A 19750-nucleotide genomic window follows, 5' to 3' on the forward strand; every position below is an offset into this window, starting at 1 on the left:
AAACAACCCTTATGTATTTGCATCGGTACACGGCTCCTGGGTGGTCTTTGGGGACCCTGAATTCTGGGCATAACAGTCCTACCTCTTTTCTTAACATTTTAAAGTTACAACGTACGTTTTGAAAAAGCTGGGATATGCAGTGTGAAGTTGAGCAGCGTTCTTGTAATTTCAGATGATGGGGCGCTTCTTCAGTGGTTTGGCACAATCAGGGGCCTGGTGCTGCTTCGACGAATTCAATCGAATCGACATTGAAGTCTTGTCGGTCATTGCACAACAACTCATCACCATCAGGAACGCCAAAGCTGCAAAAGTGAGGCAGACTGTCGATGGGAATGCTTTTGTCAAGTTTGTAACGAACATTTCGGTTCTGAGGTAGAATTCTCACCTTCTATGCAGAAGGCCTAGGTTCAATTCCCAGCCATGTACCTTGTGGACTATCACTTTTACGCCACTGGAGACGGTGTATTATTAGGGTTCCAACCGGTTCCCACAAGGCTTTCAGACTAAAATGGACTAGGAAGACAGGCCTGGTAATCTACTCCAAATCTACTCCACAAATTAGCTAATGAAACATTATGGATCACATCAGTCAGATCCACAGTTGATTGTGGGCACAGTGCAGGACCAGGCAGTGTTTAGTGTCACTGTACATGTGGTCACGTGAGTCAGTGCTGACGTGGCAGCAGCTAACTACAACAATGATTTACTTACATTGTGTTGCGTTTTAGGAGGGGTGATGTGAATTTTAGCCTGTCTGTTCCATGTCTACAGTGTAAGTGGTGAGAACTATAGCAACAGGGCTTAGTTGGGTGAATTAACTTCTCATCTACACAACACACAAACAGCTGCATGCCCAACGGACCCTGTGCTGGGACTCTCAGTCCTACCCTCAAGGCCTCTGCTCTTCCTCAGTTCCACAGATAGACACACACACATCAAATGCACTCACATTTTGCTCCTCCATCCTCCCTCTCCTGTTTTCCTCCTCACCTTTATTATTCTTGCCTTTGGCATTTACATTCCACTAGGTTTCCCTAACTCTGCCTCTTCTGGGCTGGAGTTCCTTCATCATGGTCTCCAGGCCCAGCCCATTGCTGTTGGTGTTAGGTTCCATGAGTCAGTTTCAACTCACGACAATCCCATGTGACAGAGTAGAACTGCCCCACAAAGTGTCCTAGGCCATAATCTTTATGGGAGCTGATTTCTAGGTCTTTCTCCCGTAAAATCACTGGGTGGGTTTGAACATCAATCACAGTATACTGTGGAAAGAGGGAAGAAGCCGATCTTGGCTCTCTAGAGCTCACTGGGTTGGAAAATCCAAGGCATAGATCTTAATGGCCAAATGAAGATGCTGATGTGGCCCAGTTTTTAATATTTGTTCTAATCCTGTATAACTATGAGAAACAGTTTTGTGTTCAGAAGCCAATGGCCGTGAGGGATGCGATTGAGTTCTTACTACTCTGGATGGCCTTTGAGATGTGGCCATAAGATTACCAAAGGGCCTGCTCAGTGTTCAGCCCATGCACATCAGCACACTCTCTGAGTTGTTTAACATTTAGCTACTGCTCTGAGCTCCTCAGATGTCCCCCACTTCCTCCCCTAAAAGCTCAGCTATGGGGGTTGAGGCTGGCACAGAAAGGAGGCTTCTGGCCCCAGCCCTAGGTCTATAGACAGAGGCTGTCTTTATGTGAAAGTGCTCTGCTAAAGAACTGTTAAATACTTTTATTATCACCTTTGCAAGAAAAGCAAATTATAAAATAAAGGAAAAGAAAATAGGAATTGGCCTTTAATGAGTCACTGTGGTTTCAGCTTCTCACCAAGCCTATGTGAAATAGGTAGCCTTTTCACCAGTTTATATGTGAAAGAGATTCAAAGGAGTCAAACATTTCTCTGTATAGCAAAGAACCAAGACCTCCCTAAATCACCAAACCATAAATCTCCTTCAGATCAATAGCCTCCAGCTTCCCACATCCTCTGGGGAGGCCTAGATTGAATGTAAACACTATCAGATACAGCATCTTAAGTTTCAAAATCATTTATCACCTAGCTGAGGAATTAGCTGAGCCTCAAATACAGGAGTAAGGGAGGAGGGACCAGAGAGGATGGAGACAGGACTGAAATGTTGTCAACTAAGGGGCAAGCATATGAGGGGAAAGTTACGAATAAGAACATCTACAACAAACCAAACCTCAGCTTCAATGTTGCTTATAGCCAGGCAAAATAGAGTGGTCTATGTGCCCCAGAATAGATGGAAGAAACTAAAGCAGGGAGATTTCGAGGTTTGAAGAGCACAAACAGACACTTAGTAGCAGGACTTGTGTCTCCTCCATGGGACAAAATCTAAATTCTGTAGCCTAGCATGCAGGACTCTGTATTTGGGCTCCAGCCTCTATCCTTTCCCCTGGAACTTTGCCCTGCAGCCATGGGGATTGCTGGCCTTCCTTGATGGAGAAGTGCTGGGAATGGCTGTCACTGCTTGTTGACCTGAAATGCACCTATTCATCCTTCAGGTCTCAGGCAAGCTTCCCTGCTCACCCTGTGCTCCCTACAGCCTGTGTGTCCACTTCCACTGTAGCACTGTGTGATCACGGTGTCCACACAGCAAGCCTCAGGGCTTCGTGAGGTCTCAGCAGTGAGGCTCCTTTAGCTCTGTCCTTCCAAACCTAACCCAGTGCCTTACCTGTCGCAGGTGATTAACAAATGCCTGCTGTTGAATAAAAGGGAAGGGGTGGTGCCAAAGATGGTGGCAGTGAGGTCTCAACACCCAACAAATAAGACCAGATTGTCATTTCTTGGGAAGTGCCAGAAAGTAGGTGTGGAGAAGCTCAGTGGCCACTAAGTGTCAGTTGAATCAAGGTGGCCCATTAAAAGACGTTGAGTCCCGGAGATGTAAGGACTAGACCAGGGAGGAAGAGACAGTTTGGACAGGCAGGGACAAGGAGTCAGAGTACAGAGAACACTGAGCCCAGAAGAGATGGGGAACAGGCAGGACATCCAGACCCATTACTCCCTGCTGGGCTGCACCTTTATACAATTTTGTATTCAAGTAATAATTTATGTGAAAGATATTTACCAATGTCTGGGTAAGTGTGAAGTTATACTTTCTCTTTCCTCTAAACAGTTGTCTAGATTCATGTTTGAAGGACGGGAAATAAAGCTGGTTATGACTTGCGCAGCCTTCATCACAATGAATCCTGGGTACGCAGGCAGAACTGAGTTACCAGATAATTTGAAAGCCCTGTTCAGACCATTTGCAATGATGGTTCCAAATTACGCCTTGATTGCAGAGGTGAGCTTCACGTTCTAAAGCAATCAACACTAGAGTTTCTTTGTTTCATTTCCATTTGATTCTATGATGGTAGAACATTTCTTTAATAAATGCACCCTGGTTTCATGAATATGAAAGTTGTGTGTATTTAAATGGAGCTATGATTGTTATCATGGAGAACATTTTACTTTGTATTTGGTTTTTGTTGTTTTGTTCCTTTGTTGTTGTTTTTTACTGTAGTAACCCTAACTCACCACTCATCTATCAATTTATCGTCATGTGGTGGCTTTGGTATTGCTGTGATGCTGGGACCTATGCCACCAATATTACAAATTGGACAGACTAAGACACTAGAAAGGAAGAACTGGTGGTCTACTTCTCCACCCCTTCCCCCCCCAAAAAAAAGGCCGTTCCAAATTCTATCATTAGAAAAATTACGACTATTATTAGTATGATACTTAGAGCATCTCATGATCCCTGAGAGCCCCTTTGGGGTACAGTGTGGGGGACAAGAAAGGAAGGTGGTGTCATCACTCTTGACCCTGTCTGGGGACAGGGAAGATTTACTTGCTCATTGTTCCAGAGCTGGTGGGAAGAAAGACTGGTATAGAGCCCAGTCCATCATTTTGCTCATACCCCATGCTGCGTCCTGTTGCTATATTTCTCAGGAATTAATTGGAGGAATTTAAAAATCCAATGTTTAGGAACTATTCCTATTGTTGTTACATGTTGTGTGAATTAGGCAGGATCTGTCATCAGCAAATATTGGCTCTGGTAGCATAGTGTTTATGAACTGGGCTGTGAACCGCAAGGTCAGCAGTTCAAAATTACCAGCCATTCCGTGGGAGAAAGATGAGGCTTTCTGCTCCTGTAAAGATTTGCAGCCTCAGAAACCCTGTACAAGGTCGCTATGAGTCAGAACTGACTCCATGACACATAACCACCACCAGGATAAGGACTGGACTGCTAGCCTCAGAGTCAGTGGTTCAAATCCAGCAGTCACTCCTTGGAAACCCTCTACAGGGTTGCTATGAGATCGCACTCAACAACATCAACAACATATACACAGTCTGTATCAGTAGTACACAGAACAGTAAATAAAACAGACACTAGCAAGTAATGTCTGCATCATAACACATCTTCCTCCTGAGGCCAACTGCAGTGTTTCTGGTGGCTTATGGGTTGGGCGGAGGCTCTGTGCCTACCTGTACCATCAAAGATACTGGACATCCTCCAGTTCACTTAACCAAGGAGGCAGATACATGTCAGAAGCAAAGTAGCCTCATAGGGCAGGGGACAAAAGAAAAAAATTGCAAAAACTATTTTTGTCAGGTAAATTCTGCCTCATAGTAACCCCCATGTGCTCCCTAAGATGTTTATGACTATGTTCTTCATAGAAGCAGATCACCAGGCCTTTCTTCCACGGCACTGCTCGATGGATTTGAACCACCAACTCTTAGGCTGGTGTTGCTGTTAGGTGCCATTGAGTCGGTTCTGACTCACAGTGACCTGTGCACAACAGAATGAAACATCGCCCAGTCCTGCGTCCCCTCACAATTGTTGTTAAGCTTGAGCTCATTGCTGCTGCCTCTGTGCCAGTCCATCTCATTGGGAAATTTGTTCTTTTTCAATGACCCTCCACTTTACCAACCATGATGTCCTTCTCCAGGGTCTGATAACATGCCCCAAGTATGAAAGAAGAAGTCTCGCCATCATGGATTCTAAGGAGCATTCTGGCTGTACTTCTTCCAGAACAGATTTATTTGTTCTTCTACCAGTCCATGGTACTTTCAATGTTCATCGTCAACACTATAATTCAAATGCATCAATTCATCTATGGTCTTCTTTATTCTTTGTCCAACTTTCATATTCATGAGGCAATTTAAAATACCATGGCTTGGGTCGGGTGCACCTTAATCTCAAACTGATACATTTGCTCTTTAACTCTTTAAAGAGGTAAAGCTCACATCATTTGTATCATTCAAAGACAATACAGGGCATGAGAGAGACAGCAAAGCCTTGTACAGCTTCCCTTGACTCTAGGGAGCTTCAGGGGAGCATGTTGCTGTCACAAGCCTGCCCACTGGTGTGGTGCACCTGTCAGATGTTCTTGCTACAACATCACCCTTTGATAGCCAGGCCTGGTCCTGTCATTTCACCTCCTTGATGGAAACATTTCCTTTCATGGCCTCTGCTGCTCCTTGAACCAGATGTCACCAATGCCATGTCTTCATCGAGACACAAAGCAGAATCGGTGTCCAAGTGTCCACATACAGCAGCCCACCTTCTGCCTCCCAATGATATAGAAATGCATTTGTTTCTGTATATAAGGGCCAACTTATATAGCAACTTGGAGAGGTGCAATGCCTGAAGCAAAGTATGTTGCTATTAGGCTAATATATTAGACCAGCAGCATGTTGTTGTTGTTGTTAGGTGCCATCGAGTCAGTACCGACCCATAGCGGCCTTATGCACAGCAGAACGAAACACTGCCTGGTCCTGGGCTATCCTCACTACTGTTGCCACACTTGAGTCCATCGATGCTGCCACCTGGCCAATCCATCTCGTTGGGGGTTTTCTTCTTTTTCTCTTTTTATTATATCAGCAGCATAGTATAATAAATATTGAATCATACATTCCTATTCTAGGTAATTCTCTACTCTGAAGGATTTGAGTCTAGTAAAATATTGGCAAGAAAAATGACTCAGATGTATAAACTTTGCAGCGAGCAGCTCTCTCAACAGGATCACTATGACTTTGGCATGAGAGCCGTGAAGTCTGTACTGGTCATGGCTGGGTAAGAAACCAACGTGGGAAAAAGTGATACACCAAATAAATCATGTGATCAGTGAATGAAATGGGAAATTCACCGAAACCTTTTAGAACAACGCCTGGCCTACAGTAAATGATTAATAAATGCTAATTTCTGCTTCTCTTATCATTCTCACCCTCACATTCCCATCCCACATCTCTCCTCATCCCACCAGAGTTCTTCTTTGTGATACCCAGCATGTTACCCTCAGACTGAACCTAAGTCCCAACTAGACTTTGGCTATCCTGTCCCCAGGAGCTCCCTCTATGCTTTAGGTTCAAGTGTATCAAAGCTTAGTAAAAGATGGCTAGACTTACAAGGTTCAAGTTTGTTATTTATAGTCAATGAGGTAAATCATACATGTTGCCTGACACAGCCTTGAGCTGTAAGAGACTCTTCAGTTCATCCTCCCAGCTTCAGTTCAGGCATCCGTCGTGGGCTTCGCCTGCTTTAATAGAATGGCTCAAGACCAAGCTTCTTTCTGGCTCCTAGAACAGCAAGTCTTTTCTGTTTCAGGCCCTCACTTTTCTATTTATAACATCTTAAAACTACTACTACCTCAGGACCCTCAGCTTGCCCAGAGTCCCTGAGAGCATCTGTTTCCCCTCTAGTCCTGCCTTTCAGCCTCCTGGCTCAGTTTCTCCACATTCAACGCCCCATTTGACTGATCCTGCATCACTGGGCTCTGCACTAATCTTCCCCTTGTCTACCCTCTGTTCTTTTTTTTTTTCAATCTTTGAAATTCAATAGTCCTCCTTTTTTACAGGCTTTCCACTTAGCATTTTAAAGTGTTAAACTGCCTTTTAGGCATAGGGGTTTGAATACATTTGCGCTCAAAGAACACAAGTACAGACCAGTGGGAGAGACGGCATATGAGCTTTCATCTACAGATGCTACAAGCTGAGGGCATCAATGGGGTGGAGCCAGATCTCAGGAATTTTCTAGAGGAGGGAGTAGCTGAGCTGGGCTTTGAAGCGGAAATAGGAATTAGTCAGCAAAAGAGCAAGGCAGGGCATTCTGGGCAGGCAGAGGGAAAAGCAAGTCAGGAGAGTATGAGGGATGCAGGGAACGATAAATTCAGGATGGAGAAAGTCTGAAAGCATCAGGGATGGGGAGTGTTTGGAAGGCACCCAAACAAGTTCAGCCAGGAACTTGTTTGGGTGGCCCTCCACAGCATGCTACACACAGAATCCCTGAATCAAAGGTTTGCAAAATGATCTTCAATCATATTTTCTCTCTGAATCTAGATCGTTAAAAAGAGAAAACCCCAACTTAAGTGAAGATGTGGTGTTGATAAGAGCTTTACGAGATTCTAACTTGCCAAAATTCCTCACAGATGATGCTCTTCTGTTCAGGTAACTTTCTGAATGCTCCCAAGTAAGGCATAGCTCTTGCATGGAGGTAAAGGACAGTTTTATGGTCAATTATTTCTGTCTCTAGCAAGGAAATAACTTTTTCATCTTTTCCAGAGATACTTTTGTAGTTAGAAAAAATGCTAATTTAAAATGAAGATACTAAAGTTTTAACATTAGTTCATTTCTTTCCCCCCCAAAAAATACTGATCATAAATATAAATAAATATAAATCAGAATTTGGTAACATGTACCTGATCTAAAACAAGCTTATAAAGACTTGAAAAACTCGGATTTGAGGTTTAGCATAAATGTGATTCCTTTTATCTATTTATTCTTTTATTATTTATGTTTATCCAAGCCATACATATGCATAGTTTCAAAAATAAAATAGTCTTATAAATTATCTCTTAAACCTTGCCTCCAGTCAACGCTGCCTCACGGTGATCCAGCTGGTTTTCAGTGGCTGTAATCTGGTAGCATTATTGTTGTTGTTGTGAAGTGCTGTCGAGTCAATTCTGACCCATAGCGACCCTGTATAGGGTTTCTGAGGAACAGCTGGTGAGCTTGAATCGCAAACCTTTCAGTTCAAACGGCTTTGCAGTCTGACACATTAACCCACAGCGCCACACAAATCGGGCTGCTAATCTCATGGTCAGCAGTTCGAAACTACCAGCTGTTCCATGGAAGAAAGATGAGGCTTTCTGCTCCCGTAAAGATTTACAGCATCAAACACCCTGTACAGGGTCGCTAGGAGTTGGAACCAACTCCACGGCACATAACAACAACAACAACTGTCTTACAGAGGAGTCCTGGTGTGGCACTGTAGGATAAGCACTGACTCGTAAGGTCAATTTGAACCACAAGGTCGGTGGTTCAAATTCACCAGCCACTCCTTGGAAACGCTATACGGGGTTGCTATGAGTTAGGACTGACTCGATGGCACTTAACAACAGGAATAGCAATTTTACAGAAGTAAATTGCCAGGACTTTCTTCTGAGGTGCTGCTGGGTAAATTTAAACTGCCAACTTTTTAGTTGATTGTTGTTGTTAGGTGCCATCGAGTTGGTACCGACTCATAGTGACCTTATGCACAGCAGAACAAAACACTGCCCAATCCCGGGCCAACCTCACCATTGCCATGCTTGAGCCCATGATGCTGCCACTTGGCCAATCCATCTCACTGGGGGTCTTCCCCTCTGGTTGACAGACAAGCACAAACTGTTTGCACCACCCAGGGATACCTAAAATAGAACAATTTTATATTGTTGGGCTACCCTATAGCAGGAAAAGCAAGGAATGAGCATTTATTTAATGCTCTGTTTTCCTCGTATGGTATTCCTACTCTCAACCCTGCCTTGATGTCCACCAGGTAGGGCAACTTGCTGAGATAGTAAGCAGATCTGATGGTCTAATCGCTTCATAAGCAGACTTTCAGCCAATCCTTCTGTTCTCAGTCAAGCCCAGTTTCAGAGATCCCTACAGCTGCCAATTCCTAAGCCTTTCTCAAGTCTAATTTCTTCCCACACTGACAGCTTCAGTTTCCATTTTTAACTTGGATAGCTAGCACTTGTATATGTCTTGGTCTCTTTGTAAGAAAAGACTAATCAGCATTTGTCCTGTGTGATCAGTTGCCCTCACTCGAGGACCATCAACAAGGTGTCCGAGGTGCAGAACGACTTAAAAGATTGTTACGCTCTTTTCTGAGGCAGAGGAGAGAGAGAAGCTTCTGGTGGTAGAGCCACCATGGCTTAGCCACTGGCACCCCTGTGCTGGCTGCTGGGACAGCTGAAGTCCTCCTTGCTTTTCTAGAACTTAAGACACTTTGTGTTCCAATGCCTTAACGCAAACTGCTTTCCTGCCTCATACATACTTTCCTCCCATCTTTCAGCCTAGAATTTGTGTATGTCTAAAAATAATTTTGCTATGAGACAATAAATATTCACTTGTATATTCGTATCCATTTTGATGGTTTATTTTTATATGTAACTCTTGTAACTTATTTTGAAATACAGTTAAGTATGATAAGTATAGGACAATGATCTGTCCATCTTCTTTGATTAGTGATGCTGTCTTTATCATAGATTGTTACACCACACACACACACTCTCTTTCTGGTAACTCCTCTCCTGTCAGACACCACAAGATCTTAATTCTTCTTGTTGTTGTTAAGTACCATCGAATCAGTTCTGACTCATAGCGACCTTATATAGGGCTTCCTCAGAACAGCCAGTGGGATTGAACTGCTGACCTAGCGGTGTGCAGTTCAGTGCTGATCCTAAAGCAGCACACCAGGAGTCCTAAATCCTATATTCATACTGCAGCATTTTCTGCTTGCTAAGGGACCCTACTTCCATCTGCTTTTCCACTTCAAGAAATTTGTTGAAATTTCTCACCTACTGTGTTTCTCTTTCTGTTATTTGTCCTTATATGGAGTTATATATTTGTTCACTATCATACTCTTGTTTTCACTTGACCTAGTTAAAATTTTAGTTACTGGTATTGGTTTCCTAAGACTGCCATAACAAATTACAATAAACGGAGTGGCTTAAATCAACAGAAAATTCATTCTTCACATTTCTAGAAGTCTGAAATCAAGGTTATTGTCGTTCCTTGCCATAGTCAGTTCCAACTCATAGCGACCCCACATGGGGTTTCCAAGGAGCTGCTGGTGAGTTTGAACTGCTGATCTTGAGGTTCAAACCAGCCTTATAGTCAAGTGCTTATCCTACAGCACCACACCAGGGCTCCGGAAGTCAAAGTATGCCCTCCAAAATGCTGTCAGCAAAATCCTTGCTTGCGTCTTCACGGATTCCAGTGGTCCCTGGCAACAAACCGTTTTCCTTGAATTGTAGATACATGATTCCATTTGTTGCCTCTGTCTTCACATGGCTATCCTCCTTCTGTGTTTGTGTTTTTTCTCATCTTTTTATAAGGACACCATTCATATTGTGTTAGGCCTCCCCCTACTCCAGCATGAGCTCATGTTAAGTTAACTGACAACATCTTCAAAGTCAGAATCACAGGTACCGGGAGTTAGGACTTCAGTGTATCTGGGAGACACAATTCAATTCATAATAGTATCTTACTATATGCTTGTTGTGACTAATTCAATTAATATAGATGTCTAAGAAATAAAAAGTGGAAGACATCTCTATCAGTCCTGAAAATTCCACTCCTACCTCTGACTTACACTTCATCTTTTGTTACTGGTTAAATAAATGGTTTTATATATATACATAGTTGATACTTTTTATTATTTAACTTTTAATTTTAACATAATTATAAAATATAATTCAGAAAGATCTCATGTTCCCTTTACTCAGTTTTCTTCAACTGGTAATATCTTGCAAAGTGAAACTGTATCACAACCAGGAAGCTGGCATTTATATAGTCAAAATTTAAAAGATTTCCATCAAAAACAAGGATTCCTCATGTTGCCGTTTGATTACCGTACCACCAGCCCCACCCCTCCTTAATCGCTGACAATCGCTAATCTAGTCTCCAGTTCTAAGTTTTTGTCATTTCAAGAATGTCATATACAATAAAACCTGTGAAAACTGGAGCCTATGGAAGGCAGAAACTGGCCAGAGAATGAAAACTCAAATGTTTTACACTGACAGAGAGTGATAGAAATGTGGTAAGACTGCACCCTGTCAAAACTGGGAAACTTGTAAAACCAGGAGCAGTTAGGACGTCTCATCGAGTTCTGATTCTCATGGGTTTGACTGGAAATGTAATCATTCAGTATGTAACTGTTTTACTCAGCATAGTTCACTGGACATTCACCCAGGTTGTTCAGGGATCAATCCTTCATCCTTCTTTACTGCTGAGTAGTACTCCATGGTAAGAATCCTGATGGTACAGACTGGGCTGCTAACCACCAGGTCAACAGTTCAAATTCACCAGGTTTACAGCCTCAGAAACCATCTGGGACGGTTCGGTTCTGTACTATAGGGTCTCTATGTGTCTCAATCAACTCAACAGCAAAGGGTGGGTTTTGTATTCCACTCTAAGAATGGATCATGTTAAGAATGATTTTTTAAAACCATTCACCCATTGAAGGACATCTGGCTTATAACCAATTTGGGTCTATTACAAGTAAAACTGCTACAAACATACATATATAGATTTTTGTATAAAAATAAGTTTTTATTTCTCTAAGAGAAATCTATGTCCAGAAGCCATATAACAGTTGCATTTAATAGTCCTGGTGTGGCGCTGTAGGATAATCACTCGACAGCAAGGTTGGTTTGAACCACAGGGTTGGTGGTTCAAAGTCACTAGCCACTCCTCGGAAACCCTATACAGGGTTGCTATGAGTCGAAACCGACTTGACGGCACTGAACAAGAGCAAACGGTGATAATGGTTGCATGCTTACTTTAAAAAAAAAAAAAAAAAATGACCTGTTTTCCGGAGTGGTTATACTATTTTGCATTTCCAGTACAATGTCTGACCAGTTCAGTTTCTCTGCATCCTGGCAGCATTTGGTTAGTGTCACTGGTTTCTAATTTAGCCATTCTGGTAGATAGATGTTTAGTGCTATCTCATGTGGCATGTTTAGTACCATGCCATGCACTATGGATACTACAGAGCATAAATGGCATTCCCTACTCTCAAGCACTCTTAACATACTTAGAAACATTAGTTTAATGTAGAGAAAGCTTACACACTCATATACATTATCACAGAATTGTCCTATAAGCCCACAGGATACATTAGTATTGTATAGGCTCAACAGAAAAGCAAATTCATGATGAAAAGTGAGGTTTATTATAATCCTTAATCAATACATTGCCATAAATGCGAGGGAAGTATCAGTAACCTAATTGATTTTTTGTTTTGTTTTGTTAGTGGAATCATATCTGACCTTTTTCCTGGAGTCCAAATTCCGGAGCACGATTATGGCATTTTGCAGTCCACGATTATAGATGTCATGACTAGACAAAATCTTCAGCCTGAGCTATGTATGGTTAAAAAAGTGATACAGTTCTACGAAACTATGTTAGTAAGGCACGGTGTTATGCTAGTGGGGCCAACAGGAGGTGGTAAGACTACGATTTACCAAATACTAGCAGAAGCTTTAGGGGATTTGCAAAAACATGATCTAGACAATCCCTTCTACCAACCAGTTAAAACATACGTTCTTAATCCTAAATCAATTACAATGGGTGAATTATATGGTGAAGTTAATACCATAACATTGGAATGGAAAGATGGTTTGATGGCACTAAGTGTCCGGGCAGCTGTGAATGACACCTCAGAAGATCATAAATGGATCGTCAGTGATGGGCCAGTGGATGCTCTTTGGATTGAAAATATGAATACCGTGTTGGATGATAACAAGATGCTCTGTCTAGCTAACAGTGAGAGGATTAAACTCACACCTCAAATCCACATGCTTTTTGAGGTAAATGTAGGCCTTACTATGGAGAGAAATCATTTGTTAGATTAACACAATGTCATTAAATTGTTTTCCTCACACTGATGTATCATTTACTATCTATACCTACCATAGTATATTGTTTAGATATATATTGGTGGCTTTGCATAATTTGAAATGCTTGCTAAGTTAAAAAAATATTTTATTACAATGAATACATTTGTCTACTGAAGTATGAATATTTGATGAAGGGATTAAAAGAGGGATGTGGACCAAATACATCTACTAAGTGTTATGAAAAGTACTATACCTCATCTATTCATTTGTTCACTGTAATTCTCTTGTTTTCACTTGACCTAGTTAAAATTTTAACTGTGTATCCCTTGTGCCACAATGGGCAAAGTATTGGGCTGCTAACCACAAGGTTGGTGGCTCAAACCCACCAGCCACTCTATAGGAGAAAGATGAAACTATCTGCTTCCATTAAGATGTAGAGTCTCAGATCCTATAGAGCAATTCTACTCTGCCTATAGGGTCACTGTGAGTCAGAATCAACTCGATGTCAATGAATTTACTGGGGTTTCTATTCATCTATCCAGTGCTGATCGAATGCCTACTATGGGCTCGGTGTTATGCTTTGTGTTGTGATATAAGAATGAACAGGAAATCAGAGAAAAGAAAAGAAAAGAAACACATGTTCCCTCCCATAAGAACTTGATAGTATCCTTTTATCTTGTCTAAATTGAGGCACTTTACACCTTGTGCCTCAATTTCCCATCTCTTTCCATCTCTGCTTGCTTAAAGCTCTTCCACTCACTTCCACATAAAGGCTTTCATTGTCTGCTTCAACTTTGAAAGTGTGATTCCTCAGTCCTTCAATAAAGAAGACTCATACTAGCTGTTTCCTGTTAACCTTCCCTCCATTTTAGGTGCAGGATCTAAAGGTTGCCTCCCCTGCAACAGTCAGCCGATGTGGAATGGTGTTTGTGGATCCAGAAGAGCTGAAATGGATGCCATATGTTCAGACTTGGATGAAGCGAATTTCTAATAGAGTAAGTGCAACCAAATGCCCTTGCCCATCCGCCCGCCTTTGTCAAGGCTTACACTACCCCCAGTGCCCAAATAGCTGGAGGTTAAGGCCTCTTCTGTGCGACTGTGGGGCTTCCAGTGTGTGACCTAGGACTTCTCCCTAAGAATTCCCAAATTTGGCCTTATGTTTATTACTTAGCCTGACAGTCTGCCAACTCACTCTTGTTCCTGCTTACGTACGTGTGTCTGGATTCCTGCTACACTACTTTTTTTCGGTACAAATAATGCCACTTCCTAAGAGCCCCCAAACATAGGTAAGAACAATCTGGGCATTATAAAGACTTGGCAGAAGACTGAGGACAATGTAGAAAAAGAAAATTTATATGCATACACTAGCTGTCATTGTTACTAGGTTTCAAGAGACCCTAGCTCCTCAGAGAGCTAGAGGGAGGAGAAAACCAGTTTACCTCCCACCCCAATCTTAGATGCATGACCCAACCAAAGTAAAGGAAAGCTTTTACATCATTATTCAGAACAATTTAGCTCCATATATCTTCGGTACATCTCTCAATTCTAAAACAAGATTTTGGCTTTATTATTATTATTATTATTATTATTATTATTATTTTTTTTTACCTCAGCTTAACAAGTGGTCCATTGAAATGTTTCTCCCTGTCCCACCCCACTGCAAGAAAGTCACCTTCTTCGCTGCCTTTCCCCTCCAAAGATGAATCCAAAAACTACTGTTTTTCTCACTCTTCTTGTTGTCAAGAGCTGTCGAGTCGTTTCCAACTTATAGCAGCCCTGTATAGAGTTTCCAAGAAATGACTGGTGGTACAGACAACCAGCGGTTAGCAGTCCATTGCTTACTTTACAGCACCACAACAGAACACCTGTGAGTCCACTATGAAATCCAAAAGCAGAATATTATTAGCTACAAGAATCCCCCAGTGTGTCTTTTCTTATTCAATAGAGGGGTTTTGTATTTTAATCTACTTTGTTTCAGATCTTGTGACCTTTATCTTAAAGATCACAGAATATATTAAAATATACAGATTTGAAAGAACCTGTTTCTAAGCTTAAGTACACATTTCATGAAGTCCTGCTAAAAGAGTTTTTGCTTTATTCTCAGCTGAGTGAAGAAACTCAGGAATATCTACTGAACCTTTTCCAGCGTTATGTTGATGATGGTTTAAATTTTATCCATAAAAAGTGCAGTCAAGCAATTCCACAAGTCAACATCAGCAAAATCACTACCCTCTGCTGCTTGCTGGAGTCCTTGATACTTGGAAAAGATGGGATTAACTTTACAATGGTAGGAAGAATTTTCGTACTACTACTATGAAGATAGTATCATGAGATATTGTCTAGATGCTGTTCCTATAACTCCAAGTTTTCTGTAATATCTTTTTGAACTAAATTTCTTAGGGGACCGATGACAGTGACTGGATACATAAAGACTTCAGTGGGAAGGAATGTCAGGGATCCTCTAATGTTGTCCTTGACTCAACAGTTTAATTTCCTCAGTGTTTATCTTATTCCTAGTATGTATCCAACTCTCGGCTGCTTTAACAGCTTCCTGTAGGCCTCAAACAGAGTTATAACAATTGGTTGAAAGATAGCTTTATGATTTTTTTTCCTCTCCTTGCTCCTTGACATTCATTTTCTCATCCGGTGTTCAAATATGTACCACTAAAAGGAAACTTTGTTCTGTAGCACATTCCAGAAACAATTAAGAAAGTGCCCCTTTAAAAATGTTCAAATCTAAAGGAAACAAAAAGTCTTTGGAATTTACAATTTACGGTCCTTCTTAGTTTACATATGTTGTCTTACAAATGGTTATCTTTATTCTTTTAGGAACAAACAAAATTGAACACTTTGCTATGTCAGACTTTTGTATTCTGCTATTTATGGTCTGTGGGTGGAAACTTAACTGAAAACTACTGGGATTCTTTTGATACATTTATTAGAACACAGTTTGATGACAATCCTGATGCCAGGGTAAGAGCCAAATTAATTTTGATATGATAATTCTGAATTGTTACAGTTCAATTTTAAGATCCTTAGTTCTACTAAAAATATATATTGTTGACTAAAAGGATTTTGAAATTATTTGCTTTTATCAATCTTAGATAACATTTATTGTGTTTAAAAACAAAAATTAAAATTTAGGCATCCTCTTTGTTGTTGTTGTTGTGTGCTGTGGAGTCGGTTCCGACTCATAGCAACCCTGTACAGGGTTTCCGAGGCTGTAAATCTTTACGGGAGCAGAAAGCCTCATCTTTCTCCCGTGGAACAGCTGGTAGTTTCAAACTACTGACTGTGAGATTAGCAGCCCCATTCGCGTCCTCTGCTAGCCATAAAAGAAGAGTAAGGTATAGAAGTATATAAAAATTCACCATGATGTTCCACGGAATATTGGACTCTAGTTAGAAAATTTACTTTTTATATTGTGTCTGATGAATTTTTGTTATTGGTAAGTGCCATTAAGTCGATTACGGCATACAGTGACCCTGTAGAGGGTTTCCACAGAATGGCTGGTGGGTTTGAACCTCCAGGGTTTATCCTACAGCAGGACACCAGGACTCCACATGTGATACATTAGCAAGGCTAAAAAATTCCTGCTATGCTTTCTAAGACTGAGTAAATGAATAACATTTTCACTGTTAGACAAAGGATATACAAATATGGGAGGTCAAAGATTAGAATGTACTTTTTATAACTGGATTGTAATAGAGGTATCATTATGAACTCATGGGTTATTTTTAAATATGTATGTATTTAAAAGAAATGCATTGCTTCAGAGTCTTTTCCAACTCAGCAACGCTGCAGGATAGAGTAGAACTGTCCCCTAATAGAACTATCCCCTTTATAGAAGCCGACTCAACTCTCTGTCTCTGCTGGGTTCAAACCACTGACCTTCTTGTTTGCAGCCAAGTGCTTAATCACCACACTGCCAGAACTTCTCTTTATATGCATAAATATATGAATATGGAGATAGACAGACAGATATCAATACATACATAAATGCCCTAACACTGTGCTGGAAGGGATTAGAAGCAATGATACCCCAGAGTAATAAGCATAGTTACTTTCTAAATTCTGTTCTCCGTTAAAGACAACCAAGGCTCCTTAATGAAATCCCAGATCCAGGATGGGGAAGGGAAAGTGCACATGTAAGCTGTAACATCATTTTATGCCAGAGAGTAGTGCAGAATGTATAAAGAATAATGCACAGAGCTAGGAAGTTTTGAGCATCAGAGTATAATGATAGTAATGGTTTAAAACTTGCAGAATAGAATAAAAATCTGTGAGTGCATACTGGCAATAAAAATATACTTTAAGTGAGGAGAAGGAAAGGCTGTTCCTTACAGTAGAATAACAACTAATTTAGACAAAAGAAATGATAGAATTTCAAAGTCATCATTTAGTAACCATTATAATAATAGCTGATTTAGGCAGGAGTCATCAATGAATGGTAAAAGCACTGGGAGAGAGTTTTATAAGAAACAAAAGAGGACACACAGAGATGCACAGACACACAGGAGAAAGTCATGTAAAGAAGATGAGATTGGAGTTATGCAGCTCTAAGCCAAGGAACTCCAAGGATTGCTAGAGCCATCAGAAGCTAGAAAGAGGCAAGGAAGATTCTAGAGTCTTCCGAAGGGAGCATGCCCTGTAAAGTACCTTGATTTTGGACTTCTGCCTCCAGAACTATGAAATAATAAACGTCCATTATTTAAACCACCCAGTTTGTAAAAAGGTGTTCACAGCAGCCCCAGGAAACTAACATACCTTCTGTTCCTTTTTCTTCTTTACTGAAACATTTTATCAAGAAGCGATGTTATATTTTGTAAAATGCTTTATCTGTTTGATTGAGATTATCATTTTTTTCTTTTTTACTTTGTTGTTGTTGTTGTTATGTGCCGTCGAGTCGGTTCCGACCCATAGCGACTCTGTACAGGGTTTCCGAGGGTGTAAATCCTACGGGAGTAGAAAGCCTCATCTTTCTCCCGCGGAGCAGCTGGTAGTTTCGAACCGCTGACCTTTAGGTTCGCAGCCCGATTCGTAACCACTACGCTACCCTTGTATGAAGGCTAACAAAAATTGATACTATACTTGATTTCATGGAAGCTGCAGTCAAGAAAGGAAACAACATACTGCATTAGGAAAATCTGCTGCACAAGATCTCTTTAAAGTATTCAAGAGCAAAGATAGCAGTCTGAGGACTAACATGTGCTTGACCCACACCATGGTATTTTCAATAACCTCATACACATGAGAAAGTTGGACAGTGAATAAGGATGACTGTAGAAGAATTGATGCACCTGAGTTATGGTGTTAGAGAAGAATATTGTCAGTGCCATGGATTACCAGAAGAACAAACATATCTTGTTGCAAGAAGTACAGCTAGAATGCTCCTTAGAAGCCAGGATGGAGAGTTTTTCTCTCATACTTTGAACTTATTATCAGGAGAGTTCACTCCCTATAGAAGGACATCATGTTTGGTAAAGTGGAGGGTCCGTGCAAAAGAGGAAGACCCCAATTACATGGATCGGTACAGTGGCAGCAGCAATGGGCTCAAGTTTAACAAAGATTGTGAGGATGGTGCAGGGTCAAGCAGTGTTTCACTCTGTTGTGCATAGGGGCGCTAGGAGTCAGAACCGACTCGATATCACCTCAGAACGACAACAAGAAGTACTTGATGTTAGCCTAAAGTCCAAGAAATAATTAGTTTATTCTTAATAGCCACTGGAACCAATCCAAATGTCTATCAACAAATGTCCAATATAAGATCTACGAGGCTAAAGACTTTGGGTACTTTCTTTAGTCTTGGTACAAAGAAGTGTGCCCTACAGACTTTCAATACATTTTTGTTGAATTGAATGCTGATTACTTGCTCTGATTAAAAGTCAACTCTGGTCAAAAGTCAACTGTGCCATATTCATACAATGAAATACTATGAAGCAATTAAATAAAATTCATTACAGTTACATAAAGCAACATGGATGAATCTCACATACATAATGTTTAATGAGTGAAGCCAGATGGAAGAGAGTTCATACTGTGAGGTTCCATTAATATAAAGCTCAAGGATGAGCACAGTAATCTATTTGGTATCTTGAAGGGGGGATAGGCCTGGCTGGTATTGGATTAGAGAGCCTTCTGAGGTGCTGAGCAAATTCCAGATCTTAGATGCTTACATACGTAAAAATACTTTAAACCCGACTCCTAAACTCTGGCAAAAGATAGCATGTTACACCTCAATAGAAGTTTTTAATAGAATGGCATGTTGTTGTTGTTGTTGAGTGCCGTCGAGTCGGTTCCAACCCATAGCGACCCTATACAGGGTTTCCGAGGGTGTAAATCTTTACGGGAGTAGAAAGCCTCATCTTTCTCCCGCGGAGCGGCTGGTAGTTTCTAACCGCTGACCTTAAGGTTCGCAGCCCGATTCGTAACCACTACGCTAATAATTTCACATCGTAAGGGTAAATATACATTTCTAGAAATATCTATGTATGTTCTGGGTGAATCTCTTACAAAGGGTCACCATCAAATGTGCTTTAATTTCCAGTGCTCTGCACAAGTGCCAGGAAAAAAATTATAAAATGCAATCCGCTCACGCCCTGCTTAGAACTATTTTTATTCTAAATTCTTTTCCTTAAAAAAAGCAAGGCTTGTCATAACCTGGTCCCTTCCTAGGTCTCAGTTTCATGTGCTGCTATGTGCAGTGCTAATAGTGCCCCGAATGCACTGTGTTTTCCCCAGTCTTCCTATCCTGTTTTCATAGTCCTGGTATAGCACTGTAGGATAGGCACTCGACTACAAAGTCAGTTTGAACCACAAGGAAATACCATACTGAGTGGCTATGAGTCTGAACCAACTCGAGAGCACTTACCAACAAA

The 19750-nt window shown here is 41.1% G+C and overlaps 1 protein-coding gene across 1 annotated transcript in view; it reads left to right on the plus strand.

Annotated features, from left to right (window-relative positions):
- Nucleotides 1-19750, plus strand: part of DNAH6 (dynein, axonemal, heavy chain 6) — a 305590-nt gene that overhangs the window by 127092 nt on the left and 158748 nt on the right. The window contains 8 exon segments of the mRNA XM_006866588.1: nt 173-310; nt 3122-3289; nt 5916-6064; nt 7327-7434; nt 12287-12842; nt 13745-13867; nt 14977-15159; nt 15702-15845. Coding sequence (XP_006866650.1) covers nt 173-310; nt 3122-3289; nt 5916-6064; nt 7327-7434; nt 12287-12842; nt 13745-13867; nt 14977-15159; nt 15702-15845 — 1569 coding nt within the window.

Source organism: Chrysochloris asiatica, unplaced genomic scaffold (genome assembly GCF_000296735.1).
Source record: "Chrysochloris asiatica unplaced genomic scaffold, ChrAsi1.0 scaffold00093, whole genome shotgun sequence".
NCBI classification, from domain to species: Eukaryota; Metazoa; Chordata; class Mammalia; order Afrosoricida; family Chrysochloridae; genus Chrysochloris; species Chrysochloris asiatica.